Genomic DNA, 27,305 nt, shown 5'->3' on the forward strand with positions numbered 1-27,305 from the left:
AAATTTATAATGCTATATATTCTTAAAATGCATCCCTGAAATTTTTTCATAGCGCGTCACCTGCAGTCAAATAAATATTAGCAAATGTCAAAACGGTCGTTAAAAGAAAATTAAAGAATCGCCATTTTGCTTTTCAGTTTCCCTGAAATTGTGTGTGTGTAAATTTAGCCGAAATTTTAGCCGCACAAAAAATTTAACGCGAATTTGTTGAAAATAATTCACAAATTATTAAAGTTTTAAAGGAAACTGGGTGAGAAACGTGTGCTAGGCATTAAGTTGTTTAGTTTATTAGTGCAAAGAGTGTTATGAAGTGAGTGCAATTCTTCGAGGAAGTAACCAAGAAAAAATTTGGCAGTGGCTCATCGGTGTATCGAGCTCGTGCGAAATGGAAAACGTCGTCGCCTTTAATAATGAGGTAAGTAGCGCAGGAAAATATAAAAAAGTGTTTTGAGAACTTTTGGCGTAACTTTAAAAGTGGAAAAATTGTAGTTTTGTAAAACAATAAATTGAAAAAGATTGTTGGCGCACAAAGTTGAGTTCCTAAATTTGCGACACTGAGGTAGTGAAGATAATGTGAACCTATATAGCGCACAATTTTTTTATGAATTTGTAATAATATACATATATAGTGAATCCTAATGCACTATTATGCTATCAAGCATGTAAAAAACGAATTTAAGTCAACGTTAATTGTTCGCAGTCAGCCACTGAATATTCCGCCAATTGTCATAAAACTACTTCCATTCCATTACTCCCTTGAAAAACAAAAAAGGCAGCGTGGTTGTCACTCAAATGTAACACACAGAACTCGAACTTCTAAAATTTTTATGCTGGCCTATGAAGTTAATTTAGTATTTTCCTTTAATCTACTTTTCTCATTCTATAAATTGTATCAATTAAAAGTATATGAAAAAATTTCGTTTAATTTTCACGTTGCATAAAAATATTTGAGTTCCTTTTTGTTAAACTTTTTTCAATATAATTATATTCATATAATGAATTATCATACAGCCATATACTGCCGAAAATTAAAAAAAATCTTAAATTATTGTATAATTACTTCCAGTTGCAAAATTTTATTCACTTTTATAAACCCAAACCTGTTGTAAGCTTTTTAGTTTTATAATTGCAGATATTCGTAAATACATAATAAATCAAAATATATTATCGTTTTCATTACAAAACTATACATATGTATAACTTAATTAATTTTTCAATTATTGCAGCTTTCTAGCCTCTATGATCAGAAACCGCCTATTTCCAAGGCCAAAATGGCCGCCATCACTAAATCGGCTATGCGCGCCATCAAATTCTATAAGCACGTCGTTCAGAGTGTTGAGAAGTTCATACTTAAATGTAAACCCGAATATAAAGTTCCCGGACTTTATGTCATTGATTCAATTGTTCGCCAGTCACGTCATCAATTTGGTCCCGAAAAGGACGTATTCGCGCCACGCTTCGCACGTAACATTAAGGAAACATTTGCGAATCTTTTTCGCTGCGCCCCGGATGATAAAAGCCGCATTATACGAGTGCTTAACCTATGGCAAAAGAACAATGTCTTTGCCCCCGAAGTTATACAGCCAATTTTTGATTTAGCCGATCCAAATCATCCAATTTACCAATTGCCACCGAGCGGTGGTACTGGTGGACCAAACATGACTGGAAGTAATTTAAACGATATTGCATCGGGTGGTGCAAATGGCCTAAATCTATCGTCTACCTCTATGGATATTAGTATGAATGCAACGGGTTCCAACGATGATAAGCATGGCGGCATGCCAGAAATTACGGTAAGTTTTACAATTACAGAACCTTAATGAAGTTATTAGAAGCCCAAATTCACAATTTTGTTAAACTGTGATTTTATCTTTCTGTACATGCATACTAACCAACTGCCTAAACATATCAATCAAATTTTTACAAACCAAACAAAAAATAAATAAACAATGCACTATATAGACAATGTGTCATGAAAAAGCGCAAAATATGCTTGATAACAGTACATTGCGTCAGTTGGAACATATGCAACAATATCTCAAGCGTCATAACGCATCAGCAACAACAACTTGTTCCACAAAGGCTTCACGCGAAATGCGAGAATCGCGCGATTTACGGGAAATACGTGAAACTCGAGAACTGCGCGAAACACGAGAAATGCGTGAGCCGCGTGAATTGCGCGAAATGCGTGAGCCGCGCGATTTGCGTGATTCCCGACCAGATAGAGATGCACACGAATATGCTCGGCTAATTGATAGCGGAGCTGGTGGCGGTAGTGGGCGAAGTGCAAGTAACGTTGGAAATGTTGGCGCTGGTGGCAGTGGAATCTCCAGTAGTGGCAATAAATCCCAACATACTGAATCCTATATAAAATATACAAAAAGCAGTCATGATGTTATACTGGACGACAACGATGGTCTAGATAACAACTCGCCGCAGCATTCATCCAAACTAATCGATGTAAATTTTCATTTGTCTACCACTAGACTGTTAATTAGATTTCAAAATTTTCACACAACGGACAATATTTTCTTATTTATTTTATTAGTTGTACTCAACAGTTGAAAATTTTAGATTATACGTGAACAAAAAATATTATTTTCACATAATTTCTTTAAAAGTAGTTTTCCGTTTAAAACTCACTTTTTGATTTTCAAAAAATGTTAATTTTACATATTTTTAATAGTTTTACAACTTTGGCTCTTTTCTATTTTTTTCTAATGAAATTTACACACACATGCCATTTACTGCAGTTGAAACCACATTTGATTTGATATTGCTTTGGTAGCCTTAAACATTTATTTATTTTCTTAATATATGTATTTTTTACTTATCATAATTAGTGTGCCTAAAATTAATTAATCATATATACTTTTTTAGAACAATAACTTGCAACAACTACTTAACGATCCAAATGTCTTGCTGCAACTACAAACGTTGCAAAATTTCCAAAAAATGAAACAACAAGAGGAACAGCAATACAAAATAAACGAAATGCGTATGCAAGAGAAAGAATTTGAGAAACATTTACAAAATGTTTTGAAGGTACTGTCATATTAAATACTTTTGCTTTAATATAATTTATTTGCTGTTTTTATTTTTAATTTTTTCAATTCTCTTTACAATTTAGACGCAAGCTGGTGGGCATGGCGTATCCGCTGAGTCAAGTGAGTTCAACAAAGAAGTGGAGTTCGTATCGGTGGAACAAAAAATTGAGGTATATATTTTTACATAAATAATTTTAAGTTATTGTAATGTTTTAGATGTTTTATTTAATTTTCAACTTTACAATAACTCTCATTTGACACAATAAAACGCAGTTTTTTATGCAAAAAAAAAGTTTATGAAACAATTTTTAAATTATTAGAAAAAAGTATTACAATTTAATTCGTTTAGAAAATTATTCTGATTAAAAAATTTCAATGCATATAAAAAATATTGTTTAAAAAAAACTTTAAATCATTTCAAAAAAAATTTAACCATGAAATTTGTTTGTAATTTATTCTAAATTAATTTGTTAAATTTCATTAAATTGCATAAAACACTACGTTTTACTTGTGCTGACGTGCGGTTGTTTAAATTTAAATTGAAAATAATAACTAAACTCGACGAGATCACTGAGCGATTAATCAGCACCAATACCTGATGTTGTTATACCCAAGCAAAAAATGAGACTTTAAATGTGTCACCTATGCAACTTGCAAACATATCATATTTTAATTCAAAATTTAATGAACGCTAACCGTCCAAATAAGCTGTACTCTTAATTATCCCCAAAAAACTTTAAAATGTAAACTAAAACTGAATTGGACAGGGCGGGCAGCACTACCAAAACATCTGATACTTTAAAAGATTTAGCACAATTTCTTAGTCTATTATATTAATATATGCTAAATAGTGTAGCGATGAAAGACACACTGATTTTAACCACTAATTTGAAATTTTAAAAAACATATATTTTGTGGCTTAACGCATAAACACACGACCCATACGAACGGTTGAAAAAAAAAAACAATTTTTTCCAATAAAAGAAGCAGCTATAGCATGCAAACTTCGTAAATATTTGTAATTGGCAAACAAAAAAGTAATATTTTTGATTAAAAGTCCAAAAAATGAAAAAAATTACATCTACTTTTATATACATATAAAATATAAATTCGAATTGAATTGACTTTGACTCCGTTTGGCGTCGGAATTTTCATCCAACGGCTTATGCGCATGCGTATAAGCGTTGAAAAGGTAAGATTTAAAACTGATGAAATTCTGCCGGACTTGGTGTGAGACGTATAACAACGTTTGCGTAGCGATTGCTGGTAAGTTAACTCTACACAATTTTTTGTTTAACTTTAAATTTAGAAAAGTTATAGAATCAATAATAATTAATAGATCAATCGAAATGTAAACGAAATATTTAAGCGTTTAAAAGTAAAAAAACAAAAACGAAGTAATGTGAAATTTGCTCAAAATAACTACGTCAAACAAATATAAAAACGTTAAAGCGTAAGCGTGTAAAATGTACACGAATAAATTGAAACACACGTCAACACGACTCTATGCCACGCCCTACAGCCAAACCTAAGGGGCTCGCTTATTGAAGTAACAGTTTTCTTATATAAACTATTTATTTCAAATGCGTAAGAACGTACATGTCATCCACCACAAAAACATAACCACAAACCACACAAGTTAACACCCTCATAAAAAACAAAAAAAAAAAACTCCCTGAATCATAACATATAACTCAATAACACATCCATTAAACAATACCCCAAACCAACCAACTAATGTATTCGTTTCCCAACAATCCTTCCTCTTCACCTCTTTCCCCTAAATTCTTCTCCTTACGCTACCTTCCCCCTCCTCTCACCTCTTTTATACTCATTTTAGTTTTCTTTTCGTTTTTTTTACGAAAATATATATCTTGACTTTGCGCTCCTACTTCCACATCATAGGTTATCAATTTGGATGGCAACGATTCACGCAGCCCGTCACCAACACACGATCGTGATCGCTACAAGTCTTCTCGTCGCCGCAGCAGCCGTAGCCGCAGTCGTTCTCGGTCCCGCGATCGTGGTCGTCGTCGGCGTTCTCGTTCCCGTTCGCGCAGCCGTTCACCACGTGGTTCATATCGACGTCGCTCATCGCGTGATCGGGATCGTGATCGCAGCGAACGCAGCGTTAGGGATAAGGAGAAGGAGCGTGAACACGAGCGTGAGCGTCGCAGGAAAGGTTTGCCGGATATCAGGAAGGAGCATTTAAGTGGTAAATTTAAAATTATTATTACATATTTAAAAATCTGTCTGCGTCTGGAATCACATTTATCTCTTCTTCTTTTCTTTCAGTAGCAATTTTTTTTATTTTCAGCTTTTTGCGTTAATGTTGCGCCTCTTAGCCATAGAATGCAGTCAAGTCATAAAAACACTTAGTAACTGTTCGTTACACGAAATTCAATCGATTTCAATTGATAAGATTGCTCTTGATTTTTGTTCGGATATGTCCGCATATTCAACGGTATTAAAAGTTCAAGCTTAGACAAAATCGTTCATATGCAACTAAAGAAACATAATTTAATATTTTGAGTCTCGTTTCAAGATTCCAAAAATATTTTGGTACTGTAAGTTTTCTGCTTGTATCCGCAAAGCCGTTTTTCCACCTTTTCTCAAAAATCACATTTCCAACCACTGCATTCTGGCTAAATTTTGTTTATTAACTTATTTTGGTTTTTGTAAAGACCAACGTTCTGAAAAGCCAATACCATAGAACTGAGTAAGGTTTTCGAATCTGTAGATCTTCAAATGGCTCGGCAGAGGCATAAACCAACCAACACGAACGCCCTGAAAGCCAATACGAAAGAACTAATCAAGATTTTCTTCCTCAACAGCAACTGCTCAAGATTTTCGGTTCTATAAGATCTTCAATTGGCTACGCAGAGACATTTTAACTAACCTCAAATTTTCAACATAACTATCTGTGCCCTCGCGTTGTACTCATAATCGAAATTGCTTTCTAACAGTTACTAATGATTTGGTTTTTTCCTTTCAGCTCTTTTTGGCATCTCTATTGTTGGCTGACGTGTGTTTTGTGTGTTTAAAGAAAACAAAATTTAAACGACTAGTGTTATATTGACTTCCTGACTTGAAGTGTTTTGTGTATGTTTTGAGCAAATTTCACAAATCGACGTTTAAAAAGTTTATAATAATCAAAATAATGATTAAAAGCAAAATAGTGAAATATCGTACAGCTTTTCTCAGAGAAAAAGTGAAAAATTATGTTTATAAAACATAAAATTAATATTTATTGTAGCGAAATAAGTTAACAGTGATGAGGCGATTGCTATATTTATCGATAACTATCAATATCGGTGAATGATTTATAACCTTTCACATTTATATTTAGTTGCTGGTCATTTTTATCATTTAAGATAAGATACAGTCAAAATAATAATTCGAATAGTAGATTAGAGAATTAATGAAAAATAAGAAAAAAAAAATATTAATTCCGCAGCTAAAATACCCTTCACAAATACACAAGATTCCAAAAATAACCCATGCAAGGGCTGTATTTCGGTCGATATGTTGTACATCCATCCATTCCAAATTCGTTGAGATTTCTTATCAAATAAAGAAATTTTCCATACGCGAACTTGATTTTGTTAGATCAGTTCGTATGGCAGTTATATGCTATAGTGGTCCGATCTAAATAATTCCTTCGGTGATTGTATCGTTGTCCATCCATCCTTGCCAACTTTCGTGAAGATATCTTATCAAATAAAAAAAGTTTTCCATATAATTACATGATTTTGAACGTAGTTTGAATAGTTTGTATGGCAGCTATAGACTATAGTGATCCGTTATAAACGATTCCGACAAAATCGCAGCTTCCTGGAGAGTAAAGGACATGTACACAATTTCAGATTCTTACCTCAAAAACCGAGGGACTAATTCGCATATATACAGTCAATTTGCGCATGTCCTTCTGGGTGTTGCAAACTTTGTGGCAAACTTAATATACCCTGTTCAGGATATGCAAATATTAGCCATAAATTTATTAAATTTTCGTCAAGCTTCATATTAACGGCACACGCCTTTTTATGCTATAGCCTACAAAGGGATAATAGTAAAAATTGATGGTAAAATTTTCTCTCAGCCGTAAACACCGAATAATCCATAGATCTTCTCCAAAATATGTTTAATGCATTTTGAGTAAAACATATCTATAAAATAGCTAGAGTATATCTAAACAACTATAACTAGCCATTTTCAACATAAAATATTTAAGATTTAAATTTTTTTTGTTGGAATATTTCCTTAAGTAAAGGACACCCACAAAAATGCAAACGCACGTCAGCAACAATAACTTTTTCGATTTATTTTTCGTATTTAATTACATTTTAGTGATAAACTATAAAAATGTTTGTTACTTCACTTGCTTACTTCTTGGTTTTCTTCTTGCATTTTTTCATCATTCTAGTTTGTAGTACCACACTTTGGGTGGGACATCTCTCAAAATTGGTTTATCAAGAGGAATTATCCGACACTTTCGGCGCCTATGGCGATATCGTGAGCATTGATTTGATTGTGCCGCGCGGTTGTGCATTTATAGTGATGCATAGGCGTCAGGATGCGCACAAGGCTATGCAAAATCTGAAGAATCACAAGCTACAAGGACGCGCAATCACCATCTCATGGGCCGCGGGTAAGGGCGTCAAAAGCAAAGAATGGAAAGATTTTTGGGATCTAGAATTAGGTGTGACCTACATACCTTGGACTAAATTAGATGGCGATACCGATTTTGATGCATTAGAAGAGGGTGGCATGTTCGATGAAGATTCCATGCCCGGCTGGGTAAAGGATAAAATTAATCACATGAAGAGTCTGAAAGAAAAAGTTTCAGACAATGCCGCCAATATACCACCCAGCGCACCACCAGGTCCAAATGCGGGAAATACTGGTTTATTATTTGGCATCGATACTACACAACCACCACCGGGGCCACCACCTACCAGTGGTCCACCCCCAAAAATGCCTATGGTAGCAGTTCAATTCCCAATGGCTCCTCCAATGGGTGGACCGCCACGCATGCTAGGTCCCATGGGACCGATGCCTTTATCTGGCATACCTATGCCACCGAATATGGTGCCCGGCATGCCGCCGCCACACCCGATGATGATGCAAACTGGTATAATGCCGCCAGCTTTTCCACCTATACCCGGACAGGTGGCTGGTGGTAGTGGTCCACCACCGGGCATGGGACCACCAATGGGAATGCCACCACCTGGTCAGTATCCACCACCAGCGGCAATGTCATCCGGAGTACCCCCGCCAGCCGTCGGCAACGCATCATCCAGCGACGATCAAATGGATATCGAAATGGATGAGGAAGATGGTCCCAGTTCTGCCAATATACCAGCACCAGTTAATGCGCCAGCAATGAATTTCAATCAGCCACCACCAATGTTTGGCGGACCAAGTGGTGGTCCCGGTGCCGAAACTGGCGCAGGCGATATCTTTAATCGTGACCGAAATCGCGAACGTAGCGGAGCTGGTGGTAACAGTCGTTGGGGTGGACGAAGTGGCGCCAATGACGAAGTAGATTTAATTGAAGCTGCAAAAAGATGGCGTGAAAACGGTGGTCAGGCGAACTTCAATGAAGCAGCCGGTATGGGTGGACCACCCAATTTTAACGATGGTGCCATGGGAGGTCCACCGAATTTCAACGAGGGTGGTATGACCGGTGCACCACCTAATTTCAATGAAGGTGGCATGATTGGTGGACCACCTAATTTCAATGAAGGTGGTAGAGGCGGCCGTGGTGTTGGACCTATGAATATGCCCCCGCATGATATGAACAATCCACAACATCGTCCTGATTTTATGAATGGTAATTGCATGGGGAAAAATTGAAAAATAGGAAATCGATAATTGAATTTAAAAATTTGTAATTTCAGACTTTGATGGTCGTGGGGGACCACGCGGCGGTGGCCCACGCGGTGGCGGCAATCATAATGGCGATTTCTATCCCAATATGCAGAATCGCTTCAATCAACCCACAAGTCTCATGCAGATGCGTATACCACCACCGAACGCGTTCAATCAGCGCATGGGTGGACCCGGTGGTGGACCAATGTTTATGCGTGGCGGACACGGAGGACCAGGAGGCGGTCCTGGACAAGGACAAGGGCCGGGGAGACAAGGTTTGTATACGGATACCATTGAAACAACGAAATCTTACAAAAAAGGTGAAATTTTTATTAAAAAACTAAAATGTTTGCAGGTTTCTTTAATCCACGCAATCCATTTGATCGTGACATGCCTGGTCGTGGCGGTAGAGGCGGTCGTGGAGGCCGTGGTGGTGGGCGCGGCGGTATCGGTGGTCATGGTGCGCCAGGTAACTGGAGCGATGAAGAGGGCGAGGATGGCAACGCATTCAAGCGACGTGGTGGTGCTGGAGCCAGTGGGTCCGCTGGCGGTGGTGGCAATCGTTTTCGCGATCGTGATGCACCCGAAGATTGGCATGGACGCGGCGGTCCTGGTGGCAACCGAAGAGGCGCTACCGGCGGCAGTCGAGACCGTTCCGAACGCGGTGATCACCGTGACAACGAACGAGGTGACCGTGAGCGTGGTGGCAGCAACCGACGTAGCTCGCGCGATACAGCACGCGACGTCACAAAATCAAGTGCTAAACCTGAAGATACTGAAGATGATTGGGATCTAGAGTTAGAGGAATACAAACCAGATGGCAACACGGCAGCAACGGTTAAAACAACGTCATCATTAGAAAACTCCACAACAGCAAATAATGCCGAAAGCAGTAGAACAGCGAAAGACAAAGAGCAAAATGTAGAGAACGCTGCCAAGAAGCATAGCGAAGACATGCAAAAAACCGAACCCACTATCAAGGCGGCGAATGAGCCAGTAGTGCCGGAGACAAAAGAAGAAAAATTACCAGTACAGCCAGAGCAACAAAAGGAGCTAAGTGAGAAACCCGTATTCCAACCAGCAAAGGTAACACCTGAACCGACAAAACCAGAACCGCCTACGCCAGCAGTTGAAACTGTAACGGCACCTACCACAGCTGCAGCGCAAGAAGCAACAGCTGCCGCCGACATACCGCCACCAGCCGCAACGGCAGAGGAAAAGCCAAGTGAATAAACAGAACTTTGAAGAAGTTATGATTTGCGAGAATAGAGCGCCAACTCAACTCACATACATATTAAATATTAGCAAAGCAATTTATAATTTTTATTTTATTAAACATAAATCTATAAAAAGTTACCTAAGAATAGACAAAAACAACATTTTGCTTAATTTGTAAAATATCGTGTGTAAAATGATTAATATTGTTATACTTTCCACTACTTTGAAGCTTGTGCATCAATCGAGTCAAGTTAAAAGAGATTAACATTTTTAAATTTAATGTTTGACAAGGACACACGCTAGGGAATTATTTGAGTTGTAAGAGATACGCATATAAACGCAAATTGCATACATGAGATTCCCCAGTGGAAAGCAAATCTAATGCGATAGAGGCAAACAAGCAACAGCTAATATGTGTTAAAAATATTTTACTATTTTATTTTACTGATAGTATTCTTAAAAGAAGCGAGCAGAGCAGCAATTTATCACAAATCCAACTAAGAAGACAAACTTAATATTCCATATGTACTATAGCCAAGTTAATACAATTTAATGACATTTTATTTTTAACTGTGCAAACTTCCACATGCTGGCAATACTGTTAATTGTGTTAAACATAGAACATTTGCAGTGCTACAAAGCTTGGCTTACAAAGCAACCACTTTTTGCGTCAAAAACAACATTAAAGTTATATGAAGGGATTCAATTGCCGAGCGTATCATGTTCGTAATGGTTGTCCCAAAGTTGAGCCAACAATCAAACAAATCACTAACGATTGAAGTGATTTGTTATTGAAATTCATAAGAATTTTTTTTTTGTTTTGAACGTCATTCAAAAGTCAAATACATAAATGCATACAAGAATATGAATCAAATTTAAGATTTAGTATATAACCTATTTAGATTACTGCAAATTATCGTATATGTATATGTAATACGAATATCATTTGAAGAAATAAATATGCAAATTGAAATGCTTGCTTTCGTGTCATTTGGTAGTGAAAAGTGAGAGAAAAAAGTAAACTTCAGCTACACCGCAGCTGGAATACCCACCTAAAGTAAAAAAGTTGTCATACGGGGAGTTTGTTTTGATTAGTGGACATGTATGGCAGCTATATGGTATATTTTTTAATCTGAATAATTTCTTCAGCGTTGAATTCCACAAGAATCCGTGGCAAATTTGGTGCAGATATCTTGTAAAATAAAAAAGCTTTCATACAGGGCCAGTTCATATGGCAGCTGTATACTATAGTGGTTCGCTATCGGCGGTTTCGCCAATTGAGCAGCGTTTCGAGGAGAAAAGGACGTGTGCAAAATTTCAGATTTTCAGGTTATAATAATATGGCAAGAAATTACAAACTCGTGTATTTAAATATACATTTTTTTGCACAAAAATCAATTGAATGCAGTTTATAAATTAACATATTACAAATATAGCCATGGTGTTTCATATAACGGTATTTGTAAAAATAACAATGAGGAAACAGAGCAGAAAATTCTTCACAGGCGAAACGTGAAAATATATGGCAATTTAAATCGAAACCACTGGATTTTAAACAATTTATGCACACATTGGTTCAAATATAGTTAAATAGAACATTACCAGCAGTAAAATAATTTGTGTGACACGAAATATTTATAAATCAACACAATGTATGAGTGCACTTTTCTATTGTTGACAAAAATTTAATGGTATTTATGGTATGATTACATTCGCATTTTAGTTTCATATATTTTAGTTTGCTGCCAAAATTACAACAAACATTTACATTTTTTAAAAATTCCTTGAAAACATATAATATATTTTTAATCTATAATTATATTGTCAAGTTAATAACTTAACAAAAATCCTCATTGATTATATCTGTATTAACCGCTAAGCCACGTTCCTTCAACGCTTTCGATATAAGTCGATGTTTCTCTTGCCTTTGTTCTTGTTCTCTACGTTGTGCATCCAGGATTTCATCGACTGATATCTCTTTCAGCGGCAATTTGGATTCTTTTTCGCGATCCTAAATGTACCAAAAAATAATTAGCGTTTCATTAGACTTCTTTTTTCTTATTTTTGTAACTTACAATTTCGCCCAGCAACACAACATTTTCTCCACGTATAATAAAAACTCCGCGCGGTATATCGCCGTATTCATTGCCTACATGAATACGTTCGATTGTTCGGTGCAGCACTAAATTCGCAAATTGATCCACAGAACGTAAGTAACCAATGAGTGTGCGTCCATCACGCAGCAATACCATCAGCTTTTCTATAAAATGGAAATAAGACTGGTTATTGGTATTATAAATTTGTAAACTTCATTTGGCCGGCACCAGCTAAACTTACTGTCCACCTCTTCGAGTAGATGCGCTGTACCGGCAAGAGGGTTTAGATCATCCATTTTCTTATAATGCGTGTATAGGTTTTATTACTTCTTTTCTTAATATTTTCAACACATAATTAATTAATTCTTCAACACATTTAATATAATGGGTTAAAAAAAACTAAATAAAATGTTTACAGAATAGCAGAATGCGGCTGACAGGTAGTTTGCCTTATTAACGTCACTTTGTTTGTTATTGTCGTTTGAGGGAAGTGTTGAAAGTCAAACAAATAACACTGGACTACACTTCAACTTTTGTATTGCATGAGAGAATAAAATTTAAACAACTTTTAACGTAACAGCATTAAATGACGTTTCAACTTTCGTAAGAGATATAATTCTATGAGTTGTAGAGATATAACTCAATGAGTCATGTGTATCAACATTTCAGGCTAAATTACTTTTGTTTGCCATCCTAAAAATCAAATAGAAACCTTCAATAAATTCCTCGTTCTTACGTTATTTTAATGTGACGTAAGCTCATGAAATATATAAAATAATGTAATATTATATCCTTAAGACAACCTTAAGACAAATGTATTCAGCACCCCTTAAAGGTGAGCAGATTAATAAGGGGGGCATATTAATAGCTTTTATCCTGATATATATATACGAATAAAATTATTTGAATACTTTAAAATATCTTAATAGAAATTGTACGAGCTGGCAAGCTTCGTTTGTAGCAAAGAATTCGGTGAAATGACAGACGAATGGCAAAAGAAAGAAATTGTTGGATCGAGTAACTTCGTTGCCCGTATTTTGGTGATTTTATCATCAGTTTAGAATCGAATGAGTTCAATGAGAATCGAATAAAATTAACATAAAAATCAAAAAACGTTCCAATGTACGGTTTGTAAAATAAATACAATAAATAAGTTATTGGCTAGAAAACGTGACGGAAATACTGTGAAACGAAAAGAAACTGCAATCAAAACGCGGTCGCGAATTTAAATACAATATTTTGTGTAAGAAAGTAATGTAAAATAAATGCATATTAATGAAAAAAGTTGTAGATGGTGGAATATTTTCTATTCTGTTTTAATACTTCGTGTATATGTAAAAGGGAGCAGTAATCTTTTAGTTCTTTGGTTTTGCTCATACTTTTTTGTGTTGTGCACTAAGGGTCCAGCTGGTAGGCTAGTCTGGGGCTAATCAAATGAAAATTTCGCTGTAGTTGTGTAATGCGGCCACTGCCAATCGACCACGTTACCCCACTTCAGCGCTGATTATTTAGCGAAACTAGCGACAGCGAAAATTCTGTGCTGATGAAGCATAACCAAAGCATACGTAAATGGCTACAAATACAATGCATAATATGATAGAACAAAATCAAGACATTTGAATTAACTTAAGAGAAAAAGAAGAAAACTTTAAAATTTTGCTTCGGGTTTTTGAAAAAATTGTAAATTGACAAGGAAAAATAGTAAAGAGCAATAGAAAACTTAGAAAAATGCGGTGAATTTACAGAATACATTTCCATAACTTGAAACCTTCCAATTGCAGAAAGGGAATTCAACCATTGCGCGCTTTAAGTTATTAGAAATTATTTGTGCTGATTTTGAAGTTTTTAATTTTTCAGTTGTGAAAATTTGTGCTTATAAAAAAGTAACAAAAAAAAAATTAAAAATACGGGAATCGATTTTTACAAAACGACTATTTTGTAAGGAAACTTTGCATTAATAATTACAATAATTATAATACACAATAACAGGCTACAATAATAAACATAAAGCTGGCAAAAAAGAAAAATCGACAGTATATAAGAAATTGTAAACAAAAACGTTTGGATAAAAGGGCAAACAATAAGGACAACGACAATAACAACAATGAACACATTCGTACGTCATCAGCCGAAAATCCTGCGTAACGGGCAGACCTGGATGACATTCAGCAAAGATGGAAATAGAAAGTGTGAGTAAAAGAATCCAACTACAAAAACATAAACAACGATTGTATTTTACAGTGCATTTGCTTGTGTAAAATTTTGCACGAAAATTTTCCATTCTCTAAGTTTTTTTATATTGGATATTCGTTTTTGTTTGAAGTTTCATTTCTATCCCCAATTACCTCATTCCTCGCTGCTTTGCTTTACATACGTTTGCGACGACGCATTGAGCAGCGCCCGATTAGAGCATCAGCTGATTTTTGTGTTATGTGCAAAGTCCGAACAAATTAACAAAATGAATAAGAAATATACATATGAATGGTAAATGGTGTAATGATAGAAAATATATAGAAATCTTTTTATGCTTTTTTTGTAGTTAAAGAGGTTGGTAATGGGCATTGATAAGCAGCTTCATTGTTTTTTTTTTAATTTCAAAACAAATTGGTGCATATGTAAACATGTACATATGTACATACATATGTATATACATACATACATATGTATTTAAACTTAAACATGTAGAATATGTAAAATGCATTTGAATCTAATTCTGCGGAGTTTTATTGCTACTCCTATATGAGGTATTATAATTCTTTGCATACTGGATTAGCATATTCACTTATGTATGTACATATGTGTTTATATATTTTAAGTACCCGGTTTTTTCCTCTCTGCTTTTCATCATTTTACTTTTATAGTTTTTGCAAAATTGAATGCAGAGAATAGAAAAAAGTAAAAACTCCGTTAGATTTGATGTGTTTGGTGTTTTTTTTTATATTTTTGCGTATACACTATAACAATGAAAAAATTTAATTTTTAGTGGGTAGAGGACCTCACTACTTCAAGGAAAATAGGCTTTTGATTGTTGAGCTTACAAAGGATGGGAAAACATACAAAGAAATACAAAATCGGTTAAAATTTCTGTCAAGATGGTATACAAAGCCATAAATAATGAATGCATCCTCTAGGGAAATAAAAGCGGATCTGAAGTTGATCAACAACGTAACCATTCGACGACGACTGATGAATGAAAATTTGAATGCGCGAAGCCCACCAGGTGCCTTTGCTCAGTCAAAGACATATCAAAGCCCGGTTGTAGTGTGCCAAAAGCCATTTGAGCTGGCCAATATGAAAATGGCGCAACATCCTTTGGACAGATGAGTCCAAAATGGTCTTGTTTTATGGAGCAGGCTCTAGACAGTATATTCGTCGACTCCCAAGCACGGAGTACTAATCCAAATTATACGGTTAAGACGATAAACACGGTGGCTTTAAAATTTTGATATGGGCCTGTTTTTCCTACAACGGTGTGGGCTTAATACATATGTATGATCGATGGGAACATGGATCAAAATGTATACGTTGAGTTAATAAGGAACGTTATGCTGCCATATGCCAATTGGAATATGCCCTTAAATTGGACATTCCAGCAGAATAACGATCCAAAACACACCAGAAAATGGCTAAAAATTGGCTCAGCCAAGAAAAAATCGATCGATGCCATGGCCAGCTCAATCCCCGGATCTCAACCCCATAGAGAACTTATGGGGAGACGTCAAACGCTTTATTTCCTCGACTTCTAAGCCGCAGTTTTGGCAGGATGTTCAAGAGGCATGTGCGTAGATTCCCCTTAAGCGTTGCCAAGACTTGGTCCACTCCATGCCACGTAGGTGCGAGGCTGTAATAGCCATTAAAGAATATACAACAAATTATTAGGACAATACCAAAATGTTATTTAGTTTAATTAAGTTAATTAGTGAGTTATGTTGATTTTTGCAATAATTTTTTATTTTATTTTATTATTCATTCATACAAATATAGAAAAAATTACCACAAAATAATTTCTAAGTGATGTAAAAATATATAATTTATCACTTCTAAAATATATTTTATCTCATATTGGTCTTTATAATAGAATTTTTTAATCTAAAATATACAGGTCCTCTGCACTGCTATTTCAATGAACACAGCTGCATATAAAAGTGCTTGTTAAACATTTTTTGATATCTTAAGTTGAGGTTAATTTTTTTTCTGTGTTTACATACATTCATACATACTATATGCACTCAGTACTAATTTCTCTTCGCGTCTTGCATAATTTATTGTTTATATTTACATATAGTCACTACTTATTCCGTCTCCCTTTTATTTATATTTCTTCGAATTTTTCATTTTACAAATATACCTAAACATATTTATATACTTTTACTTTTAATTTTTTCTTTATAGTTCGTGTAATAGAAATTCTCACCTTCAATAGGTTCAAGAACGCTTATTTGTATTTGAGTTGACTTGTTGCCAAGAAAATGTCAAGCAGCGGGGAAAGAACAGATGAAAATCTTCTGCTAACTAGACGTGTGAAAGTGGCACATATTTTATACATATACTTATACATACATACATATATACTTATGTATAGAGTATATAGCCTTGCGTGAACCTCCGCTTAAATAATAATCCCTTAACAAATAGAGAATATCCCTAACTCTTTAGATATGCAGTAAATATGAGATAATTAGATGTGAAGATTAAGAAGCAATTAAGAATTTTTCTATTCTGTTTTGTTTTTACATTCATAGTATATTTTAAATGTGACATCATCTTACGTACATACGTATGTTACAACTTGGCAGTAGCAAGACAGCAGAGAAAAATTAGATATTTTAGCTACCAAATTCATTTATTCAAGTGTTTTACATAGTATGTATATTTTTTACTTCTTTTGTACAATTTGGTATAATTGCAGGCTTCTTTATATCGAGTACTAATCTAATGCTCTACTGCTTATTAGGGAGTCAACTCATAATACTTTACGTTAATAAATTGGCTGCTCAATTTTTAAACAAAATTTTGCCACGTTGAGTCCATAAATCTTGTTTTCTCAATACATATTATATTTAATATTTATAAATTCCTTGTAAAAGGTTAACGCTTTTGCCTTTATTTCTGATCTATATTGCATATAAGAAACAGTATTACCTTAAAATTTTAACTAAATTTCACACAAAAGCATTTATGATGCGAGTGCGGAATAAGGAAATTGTTTTTGTACCGTCAATATATAATTCAAACTGAGTAATTATGCAGTGTCTTTTCTTTTATGTACTAAATTTTTAATTTTTAAACATTTTAAAATTAATTACTTAAATTTGTCTCACAAAAAACAATGAAATGAAATGACTGTCATGCCACTCTGTGCACGTTTGCAATTCGTGTGATTTCTTAAATTAAGCGCTTGTGTACTGTGTAAAATGATTTTGTAGTATATTAATCCATAAAAAAAGTGAATTTTATTGACCACACAACAGCTGTTCAAACTGCCGCGTCCATTGACATTTGCGAGAGAAATGCGTCGCAAATGTGTTGTGGTGCCCACTGCAGGGAAGGCGGCGCAATAGCGCTCTGCCTCTAGTTATTAGCTTGGTTCAGTGGTCGCTAAACGTAGACGAATAGACGCCAATAATAGTACAACATGCAAGCGATTATACATACATACATAGTTAGATGTATACATCATACATAGTTAGATGTACATATGTATATGCTTAAGTAAATAGCGCGATTTTGTAGAGAAATGTTGCGTGGGCAGTTATATGTATATATGTATGTATGTATTTCTCTCTACTATTTTCACAATGTAGAATATTAGTTAGAATTTGTATGATTTATATGCTTAAATACTTTAATATTTATAAAAAAATTTAAATTGCCTATTACCCTAACATTTTAGCTGTTAGGAAACGTAATGCTGTCTGGCTTGTTGTTATACGATTTCTTCATGCTTACATATATACACTTGCATACATGTGTATATAAGTGTAATTTAATCAATTAACTCATAAATGTGTACAATATTCCATATCTAATTCAATTTGAAATACTATTTCATATTCGTTCATGCGTAGCCTTCAGTCAACTGTTAAAATTCTTTTACATTTGTTTTGTTATGAAACTTCTTTATGTCATTTGCATGCATTCGTTCAGTCAATTCCTGTTTGGCATGAAAATGTCACTTAATAGTTGTGAAAAATGCTAAAAAAGTTAATTTTAAATATACGTATTTGACAAGGTTTTTCTTTTCTTTCCTTTTACCATTTACCCTCTTTAGGCCCCAACGGGTGTGTGTGACTTGCTCTATTAAAGTTAGGTGGAAAAACAATATACATATGTACATATGCATATGTGTAACTACTAACTAGAATATATAATATACCAGAACTACTTTTGGAGCTTAATGCAATTATTTTCACGTATATACATATGTACATACATACATATGTGCATTAGGGTGTCCGTTATTTCTCATGAAATTTCAATTTTTGCCCTAAGGAAACAATCTCTTTAATTTTAATTAAATTCAAAGTCCTACCTACAGATTTTTTTCATAAAAACTTCCCTTCAAAATTATTCGTAGTTAGTTATAAAACAAATTCATGAGCATTCATGCACGTAATTCATACATTTTGTGTTGCTCATACGACATGGTGTACTGTATGAATACGGTTTAAATTATAAATAAAGAGCATGTTTACGTTGGATGCTTTTTTCGAGTACAATCTATATCATCAGTAGGCGGTTTGGATAAATAAATGGACACCCTAATATACATACATACATATAACTATGCATGAAATTGATGTGAATATTCCCTTGGGCTCGTGTTTACTTAACGTTTTCATAATAAAGATAACAAGTAGAAGAAATAAACAGAAAGACAGTAGGTGCTAATTGCTGATAATTCATGGAATTGTTGAATACAGGAAAATTGTTAGACATTTCTGTGTTTATCTATAGGAATTAGTGGTCGCATGAGTAAATATCGAATTAAGCCTCACAGCATTTCCTGACCATTTCCAGCTGTTATCAGCTTCAATTTTCGCTTTATTGCTGTTATGATTATTATTCTTATTGTTATCACTGTTATTTTTATCATTTTTAACTATATTTTTCGTATAATGATTATGATGAATTATCGTTGCCATATAAATTTTTTTAATCTCAAATATATATTAATTTAATTTATGATCTTTATTAACAAATAAAGAACATTGGCTCAAAAATCTAGAGATTATAGCGAAAGTTCGTCAAATAAAGTAAAAAAAAAAATTTAATAATTTGTTTTAAAGAATTTTTTTATTTAAAATCTAAATTGAGTAGCTTCTTACTTCACAACTAGAGAATCTTCTTCTTCTTTATTGGCGTAGACACCGCGGCAGTTGTTTTTCCTTCTTTATCTTCCTCTGCTTTCCCCGGCGGGTACTGCGTCGAATACTCTCAGAGCTGGAGTGTTTTTATCCATTCGAACGAAGTCACTGTCTTTTAATTCCCTGAACTATGTATATCAATGTCATCGTACCGTCGACTGCGGTATTCGCCGTTACCAATGCGCCAAGAACCATACATTTTCCGCAGAAGCTTTCTCTTTAAAACTCGTAACGCCGACTCATCAGATGTTGTCATCGTCCATGCCTCTATAGTGCGGGGACGATAGAGGACTTTACTTCTCAATCCCCTACTCAATCCGAAGTAGCACCTGTTGGCAAGAGTTATTCTGCATTGGATTTCGACGTTGTTTCTTTACCGGGAAGAGTTCCTTTCTGATCCTGACTGAGCTATTGGTATTGCTCAACATCAGTTTAATTGCTATTTGAACTTCTTCATGGTAGGACAATGGAACGCCTCTGGGAGTTTTACAAGAGTATGTTGGTCATTTTGTTAGCCGCCGCATCTTTTTGTAGAATTTTCGAGCATCACCCCTGTCGGCCAGCTTGTCAAGTTCTTCATACTCACGCATTTCGGTCTCTCTCTTGTTTTATCTGCTAATGCGTCTCGCGTCTCGCTTCCCTCTTCAACTCTCAGTATCGATCTCATCCCGCACGTCTTGTGGTCGATTGTAACGTAGCGAGGTAGGCAGTTTGTTTTCTCTACACAGCAACACGGCAGTCCTCATCGTACCAAAAGTTTCGTTAAACCGAGTTGCTGATGAGTGCCCTCAGAGAGCAGAAGTGCAAGTCGTGTAGAAAACCGCTTCGCTGTCGGTTGTAATAGCAGCTTCTCGACGTCGTACCTTCCCTGTATTTGTTGACGGGCGTGCTTTGCTGCACAGAAGCGGGTGCGTGTCTTTAGTGGTCCGAGTTAAAGCTTGGACCTCGGAGCGTACGTATGCCTATCACAATACGGTCGATCTGGTAGATGGCTTCGATCTGTAGATAGTTTGATGAAAATTCATCGATTTTTGTGCCTTCCCATCTATCACAAGGATTTACAACGGCCCAGCATTCTGATGAATTCCAGGATGTTCAAATATTACTTACTGTTCCAAACACGATTAGATCTTCGACAACAACTCTTGGCCGGGTAAAATCCAGGTCAATTTCGGTACCGGAGAACCTGCTCTTGAGGAAATTCATGAAGGTTTAGAATTTTGCTTGGCGCTATTCAGACAATTTGCACCTTCTTCCGATATATAGAACCAATGGGTTTTGTTCCTCTTTCTAAAAGCAGGTGCTTCAGAGCTTCCGGCTTCTTGTCGCAAAACCGGCAGATTGCACAATACATATGTATAGCCGGTAAATGGTATGTATCTGGTAAGGTTTTGAACCTTGTGAGGTTGTAACGTCACATTAGCAACCACGCCTGGTATATGACTGTATATGGCTGCTGGTATCTTTACGTCTCACTTCCTTTCGAAGCCCCTTACTGTATCCTTTATTTTGTGTGAACCAATGGTGATACAAAGTTTCGGACCCACCATTTTAGAAGCTGCTTCCCACGACAGTCGGGTCTACGTAACCAAAACGGATCCGGTTTTTATCCGGCAAAGGATTGTCAACCAGGCAGTAATCTTCCAAATTACTTCAGTAATGTTTTCTGCCGCTACAACAACAACAATGTGCTGTAGACACGCTAAGTTCCCGGCTTCCCTTTGGTGACCCTTTATCTAGATAGGCTGTTTAGCAGTTTTATGCATTCCTTCACTTATGTATATCCTTTCTAAAGATTAAAAGATGATTGTAAATATTTTCTTTTGCAGACTCCACACCACAATATTTACCCCGCTATGCGCTGCGACGACTCAATGGCAGTTCGGCAAGTTCAAGTTTATGGACGGGCGGTAGTTGTACAGGTGCACAAGTTGGAATGCAGTCAATGCTGCTTTCCCGTTGGAATGATATCAGCGAATCCAGTTATCATACTGAGAACAGCGGATTGTATTACACAACCAGAAAATTCCATTTATCCCGTCGTTTAGGTGAAAATGCTTCGTCAAAAGTTGAAGTGACCGTCAAAACGATGAAGGAGAAACAAAAAGAAAAGGTCGAAGAGATCATAAAGGAAGCAAGTGCTCCGGCGGTCACTAAAGCCGTTGGTGAACCAGTAGAAACTGGAAAAGCAGTTGCTACTGAGCCGCCAAAAGCTGTTATCGCTAAAAAGCCTTTGGGCACACGCATCTGGGAAGAATTGGTGCATTATTATCATGGATTCCGGTTGCTTTTTATCGATATAAACATTTCACGTAAACTACTGTGGCGTATACTTAATGGAAAGACGCTAACGCGTCGTGAGAATAAACTACTTTTGCGCACCACCTCTGATCTGTTCCGACTGATACCCTTTTCGGTGTTCCTAATCGTGCCGTTCATGGAATTGCTCTTGCCATTCTTTATACGTTTCTTTCCGGGCATGTTACCGTCCACGTTCCAGACCGCCAAGGATCGCGAAGACAAACTGAAACAATCCCTGCAAGTACGTCTCGAGATGGCGAAATTCTTACAAAAAACACTGGACGAAATGGCTGTGCAGCATAAGGATCACAAAAGTGAGGATGCCAAACAATTTGCTGAATTCTTCGAAAAGATAAAGGATCCCAAAGAGCACGTAACGATTGAAGAGATCATCAAGTTCGCCAAACGCTTCGAGGATGAAGTTACATTAGACTCATTGTCACGCGAGCAATTGGCCGCTTTATGTCGCGTGCTCGAGCTTAACACCATGGGCACCAGCAACTTATTACGCTTTCAATTGCGCGTCAAATTGCGTTCGCTTGCTGCCGATGATCGCGTAATTGCGCGCGAAGGTGTCGACGCATTGGATCTATTTGAATTGCAGCAGGCTTGTAAGGCGCGCGGTATGCGTGCCTATGGGCTGACATCGGAAAAGTTGCGCTCACAGCTGCAGGAATGGATTGATCTGTCGCTAAATGAAAAGGTACCACCGACGCTACTCTTACTGTCACGTGCACTACTGATTTCCGAAGAAGCCGCAACGACGCATAAACTGGTCGAGACACTTCGTGTACTACCCGAAGCAGTGGCGACAAAGACGAAGGAAAAGATTGGCGAAAGCGAAGGTAAAATCGATAACAAAACCAAGATTGAAGTGCTTAAAGAAGAAGAGCGCAAAATTAAAGAGGAGCGTGAGGAAGAACGCGAGGCCGAAAAGGCCAAATTGGAGGAGGAGAAAGCAAAGGCAAGCGAAGAATTGCTCAGCAAAGTACCCTATTTACATTCTAGCACTTCGTCAATCACTGAGGAGCGAAAACAAGCCGAAGCCAGCAATAACATCTCCTCAAAAGACGTGGAATTACTCTCCGATGCACTAAAATCATTGTCGACCGATAAAAAGATGATGGTTGAGAAAGAGACACTGAAAGATCTCAAAGAGGAACTTGAAGATTACAAGGAAGATGTGGAAGAACTGCGTGAAGTGCGCAATGTGGTAAAGGAACCAGTGCATGAGAGTCGCGCGGCGAAATTGCTCTTCAAGAAGGTGAATAGCATGATAGGACACTTGGATAAGGTGTTAGTGGATTTGGAGAAGAAGCGCGAAAGTAAGCAAAAGAAAATTAAAGCAAGCACGGAAGAAGTTTTGGCTGGACCGTTACAAAGTCAAGAACTTACGCAAGACGAGGATACTGTGCACATCGAAGAGCTTATGAATACTATCAAGAAGGTACGTGCATTAACCCAAAACATCCAATATTAATATCTTCAACATGTGTTATTTGTATGTCTTTCCTTTCCTTTCCTTTCCTGCATCTTTCCAAACTACAGTTGCAAAAGACTTCCGATGAAACACGCTTGAAGCAAATCGAAAAAGTGCTAAGCAAAATCGATGCCGACAAAGATGGCTTGATCACCGTCGATGAAGTGCTGAATGTGAGTATTGACTATCGTTGCTTAATATTTAAACTCTTATTTATGATTTATTTATACTTCTTGCATAGGTCGTTGAAGCGATCAGTCGCGAAAACGTGAACTTGTCGGACAAACAAATCGAGGAATTGGTGACATTGCTCGATAAGGAGAACATCATAGAAGCGGAGGAGCGCTTGGAGAAGGCCATCGCGAAGAGCATTAAGTTGGCAGAGAAACAAATTAAAGATCAACAAAAACTGGTTGAAGAACAGAAGACCGCAGATGTGCTGAAGGACACTGCACCGGAGCTGAAGGATAATGCCAAGGACTTGAGTGCAGATTCTCAAACGAAGGTTTTAAAAACGGAGGTAAATTGACTAATAAATAGTAAATACAATATGATATAATATCTTCCACAATTATTTTCAGGTAAGCAACGAAAAGAGTCCACTATTGGAGGCTGCAGAAAAGCAAAAGGAGAAGATACTCCCAAAAAATGATATATCCGCGCAAATACCACAACAGCCGCTACCCGCACCACCACCGCCAACAACAGCGACCCAAGTGAATCCAAAAGATAAAATGCTATGATTTGAGGATGATGGTGATAAACCCATAAAACAAACCCCATATAACAGTCGTCGAAGCAAATAAAATTGAGTTGAAAATAAGGCGAAACATTAAAAAAAAAAACAACATTTGGCGACTTGGTTGTTTTTAGGGACATAAAATGTGGAGTGCAAGCGTGAGTGTGTGCTGTGTGATAATGAAAAATGTGAGCTAAATGATTGTTGGCGGACTATTGTGGAAAATAAAACTGGAAAGGTGTAAAGTTAGTTATTGAAAAGAGAGAAATGGAAGTTCAGTTCGGTGTTGCGATAAGCAAGCGTAAATGATAACAGCTCCTAATAAAATTAATGATGGAAGGAAGGCATTTAAAAGCATTTGTTGCACAAATATTTGTTAAGAAAGTAGAGAAAGACAATGTAATAATAACGATAAGCGAAAATGAAGAAATACTATTATTTCTTATTTTTATTATTATTATTGTTTGAACATTCGTTTTGCTGTGTCTCAAGTGCTTTTAAATAGTTTCCAATGTAAAATGATTGCCTCTCTGTGCAGCATGCCTATTTCTTTATCAAAACCAAAATTCTAATTTTATTATTTCCAAGAATTCAAATTGTTTTGTAAGCTGTAACGTAATGTATTTGCAGTAGAAGAATGCTAATAAATTTATAAAACTAATTTTGTGCTTATTTTTGGCAGTTCTTTATTTATAAACAAAATCGATAACAAATAACTTTGACAGTCCGCTGGCAAATGTGACATTAGGCAATAAAAATAGAAAATTTTGCAAAAACGCATAAAGTATTTATAACATCTTTCACTGTTGTTACTGTCGGCCTGCTTACAAAACACAAACACAAATTCTGAGGCTGTAAAATTACATACATACATAAAAATATTAAAACTTTTTAAATTTATTTTAATTTTTTATTTGCTTTGTAATTTCATGTGTGCTGTATAAATTAAATTACATAAAGATATTGTAAAAATTTTGATACTAAATGTAAACAATGTATATGAAAGTTGTTTAATATACATACTAGAAAGAAAATCGGTAAAATCCATGCAAAATAGCAACAACAAATTGTAAACTGCTCCAAACATTAGCAATTGGAGTAAGTACTTAACTGCTAGATATTGTAATTTAATATTTAAAAGCAAACAGTTTAAGTGAAAAATATATAAGTGATCTAAATATAAATGGTGAAATCGGTGGGTTAGTGCTAAAACGTATAAAATATGTGTATGTACATAGTTACTAAGCATGTTCAACTTTATTTACAATGGACGAAAAGTAACGCTCGACTTCAAAGCTGTTTAATTTTCTTATGTAATTGCTTTGTTTTCTATTCGCCGATATGCATAAAGTGCTATTGTTATTAACAAAATAATTTAAAACATTTTTTTTTTTTTCAAAAAAAAAAATATTTTTCAGTGCTTCACGATATCATTGATATATCCACAGAATTGCTGCCTCGAGTCGGTATTATATAGCTTTGCAAAATGTATGCCCACGGTTTCGCGAAGCAAAATAAAAGCCCTTAAAATGTCAAAATGGGTTCCTAGCATTAACTGGCAACAACAAAAAACTGAATGTGTTTAATATATGCAATTGCTTTAATTGTGCTACAGCTACTAAACATACCAATTTATGTACATATGTGTATGTTTGTATATATGTATAACCGCGATACTTCGATGCACATGAATTTATGCTTTAATTTTAATTATTTGTAAATTACAAACTTGTATATTATGAAATTCTAATGATATAATTGAGTACAATAAAAACGACATCAAAAAACACGAACAAAACATTACTTTTTTGTGCAGTGGATTACGATAATATTGTTTAAATATTTATATTACTATATACAGTTGACATTTGGTTACTTTGATTTATCTAGGCAGCTCAAGTCCTTTTTCCATAATGTGTACTGATTTGACTCTTAGCATATAGTTCATAGGAATGGAGTGTGGGAGGGTGAACGCATTGTTTTGTTATGATACAACATAGCAGCATGCAGAGCTTCTGTTAATGATTTTAAGGTTAGATTCCTTACAGTGAGAAGTTTAGATTCCTTAAAGTGAGAAATTAGAAAAGATCAGTTTTAATTCTAAACTTCAATGTTGTGGGGTTTTAATTTCCTTTTCAATTTAAAATTAAAAAAAAAAAATAAATTAAAAAAAATAAATAAGTAAAAAAAAAAAATAAAATTAAAATAATAAAAAAAAAAAATAAATAAAAAAATAAAATAAAAATGATTTAAAAATATAATATAAAAATAAAAAAATTCAAAAAGAAAATTAAAATAATATTAAAAAATTAAAAAAAAATAGAGAAATTAAAAAGAAACTTAATAATAAGAAAATTAATAAATATTGTAAAATTAAATAGAAAATAATATAAATACAAAATAAACAAAAATAATAATAAAAATATTAAAAAAATGAAAAATGTAAAAAAAAAATAAAAAAAAACTTAAAAAAAGAAATTAAAAAATAAAAAACTATACAATAAAAAATAAAAAAAATTTAAAACAACTTTTTTTTTTGAATATTAAAAAATTAAATAAAAAAGAATATGCATATGGGCATTTTCACAAAAAGGTCCACCACGCGTGCAAAATTCAAACAATTCCTGAAAACTTTCTGTTGATGAATAATAAATCTCAAATGTGTTTATTTTATAAATATAAAGGAATTTTTATTTTCTTCTAATTTTGAGCCGAAATATACAACGAATACACAAAATTTACAAAAATCTGACTTTTTTGACCAAATATACCAACGTTTTTCCTTGTTATATTCCCTAATTCAAAGTAATACTATGATGTTTTTATAATTTAAAAATCTTCTGCTGATAGTAACATAATGTTCAACAAGCAGACAGACTGAGTGGAGATCGAATATCGGTAGTTTTTTGTGTTTGCTTTTGCTTATATTCGTATGTCGCGTCCGTTACCGAAAAACAGCATTTATTGTTCTCATTAGTGAACAAAGTGTTGAAGTGTAAATTGCTTTCAGACTAAAAGCAGATACATTATTTCACTTAAAAAAAGTAATAATTGGCTCTCGGCAAAAACGATTAAAAAAATTTATTGGTGTTTGAAATTCGTCGCGTCCGTTACCGTAAACCTTAAATATTAAATAAAGTTGTAGAAATTGCATAAAATTAAAATTTTATTGATGGCAAAAACGGC

General features: G+C 35.1%; 3 protein-coding genes across 9 annotated transcripts; 2 read left to right on the forward strand and 1 right to left on the reverse strand.

Annotated features, from left to right (window-relative positions):
- Positions 1 to 127: 127 nt before the first annotated feature.
- LOC126754431 (SR-related and CTD-associated factor 4) lies at positions 128 to 11,109 on the forward strand. Of its 2 annotated transcripts, XM_050466380.1 has the most exons (9): positions 128 to 415; positions 1,227 to 1,793; positions 1,963 to 2,460; positions 2,881 to 3,045; positions 3,131 to 3,217; positions 4,953 to 5,262; positions 7,471 to 8,880; positions 8,948 to 9,193; positions 9,274 to 11,109. In XM_050466380.1, exons 1-9 carry the CDS (start codon positions 386 to 388, stop codon positions 10,149 to 10,151), a joined length of 4,191 nt encoding a protein of 1,396 aa, XP_050322337.1. In that variant the 5' UTR covers positions 128 to 385; the 3' UTR covers positions 10,152 to 11,109. The 2 variants fall into 2 exon arrangements, with proteins under 2 accessions (XP_050322337.1, XP_050322338.1); XM_050466381.1 differs by lacking the exon at positions 1,963 to 2,460.
- A 686-nt stretch (positions 11,110 to 11,795) lies between these two features.
- LOC126754432 (U6 snRNA-associated Sm-like protein LSm1) lies at positions 11,796 to 12,708 on the reverse strand. Its single transcript, XM_050466382.1, has 3 exons — positions 12,474 to 12,708; positions 12,212 to 12,396; positions 11,796 to 12,147 (listed from the first exon to the last, which is right to left on the reverse strand). The coding sequence occupies exons 1-3, from the start codon at positions 12,526 to 12,528 to the stop codon at positions 11,974 to 11,976; spliced, it is 414 nt and encodes a 137-aa protein (XP_050322339.1). The 5' UTR covers positions 12,529 to 12,708; the 3' UTR covers positions 11,796 to 11,973.
- A 526-nt stretch (positions 12,709 to 13,234) lies between these two features.
- LOC126754469 (mitochondrial proton/calcium exchanger protein) lies at positions 13,235 to 25,511 on the forward strand. 6 transcript variants are annotated; one of them, XM_050466440.1, is made up of 6 exons: positions 13,235 to 13,483; positions 14,090 to 14,421; positions 21,429 to 23,347; positions 23,449 to 23,553; positions 23,622 to 23,900; positions 23,962 to 25,511. In XM_050466440.1, the coding sequence occupies exons 2-6, from the start codon at positions 14,337 to 14,339 to the stop codon at positions 24,121 to 24,123; spliced, it is 2,550 nt and encodes an 849-aa protein (XP_050322397.1). In that variant the 5' UTR covers positions 13,235 to 13,483; positions 14,090 to 14,336; the 3' UTR covers positions 24,124 to 25,511. The 6 variants fall into 6 exon arrangements, with proteins under 6 accessions (XP_050322397.1, XP_050322399.1, XP_050322396.1 ...); XM_050466442.1 differs by having other exon boundaries at positions 14,222 to 14,421; XM_050466439.1 differs by having other exon boundaries at positions 13,235 to 13,475.
- The last annotated feature ends 1,794 nt before the right edge of the window (positions 25,512 to 27,305 follow it).

The sequence above is a fragment of the Bactrocera neohumeralis genome, chromosome 4 (genome assembly GCF_024586455.1).
Source record: "Bactrocera neohumeralis isolate Rockhampton chromosome 4, APGP_CSIRO_Bneo_wtdbg2-racon-allhic-juicebox.fasta_v2, whole genome shotgun sequence".
NCBI lineage: Eukaryota > Metazoa > Arthropoda > Insecta > Diptera > Tephritidae > Bactrocera > Bactrocera neohumeralis.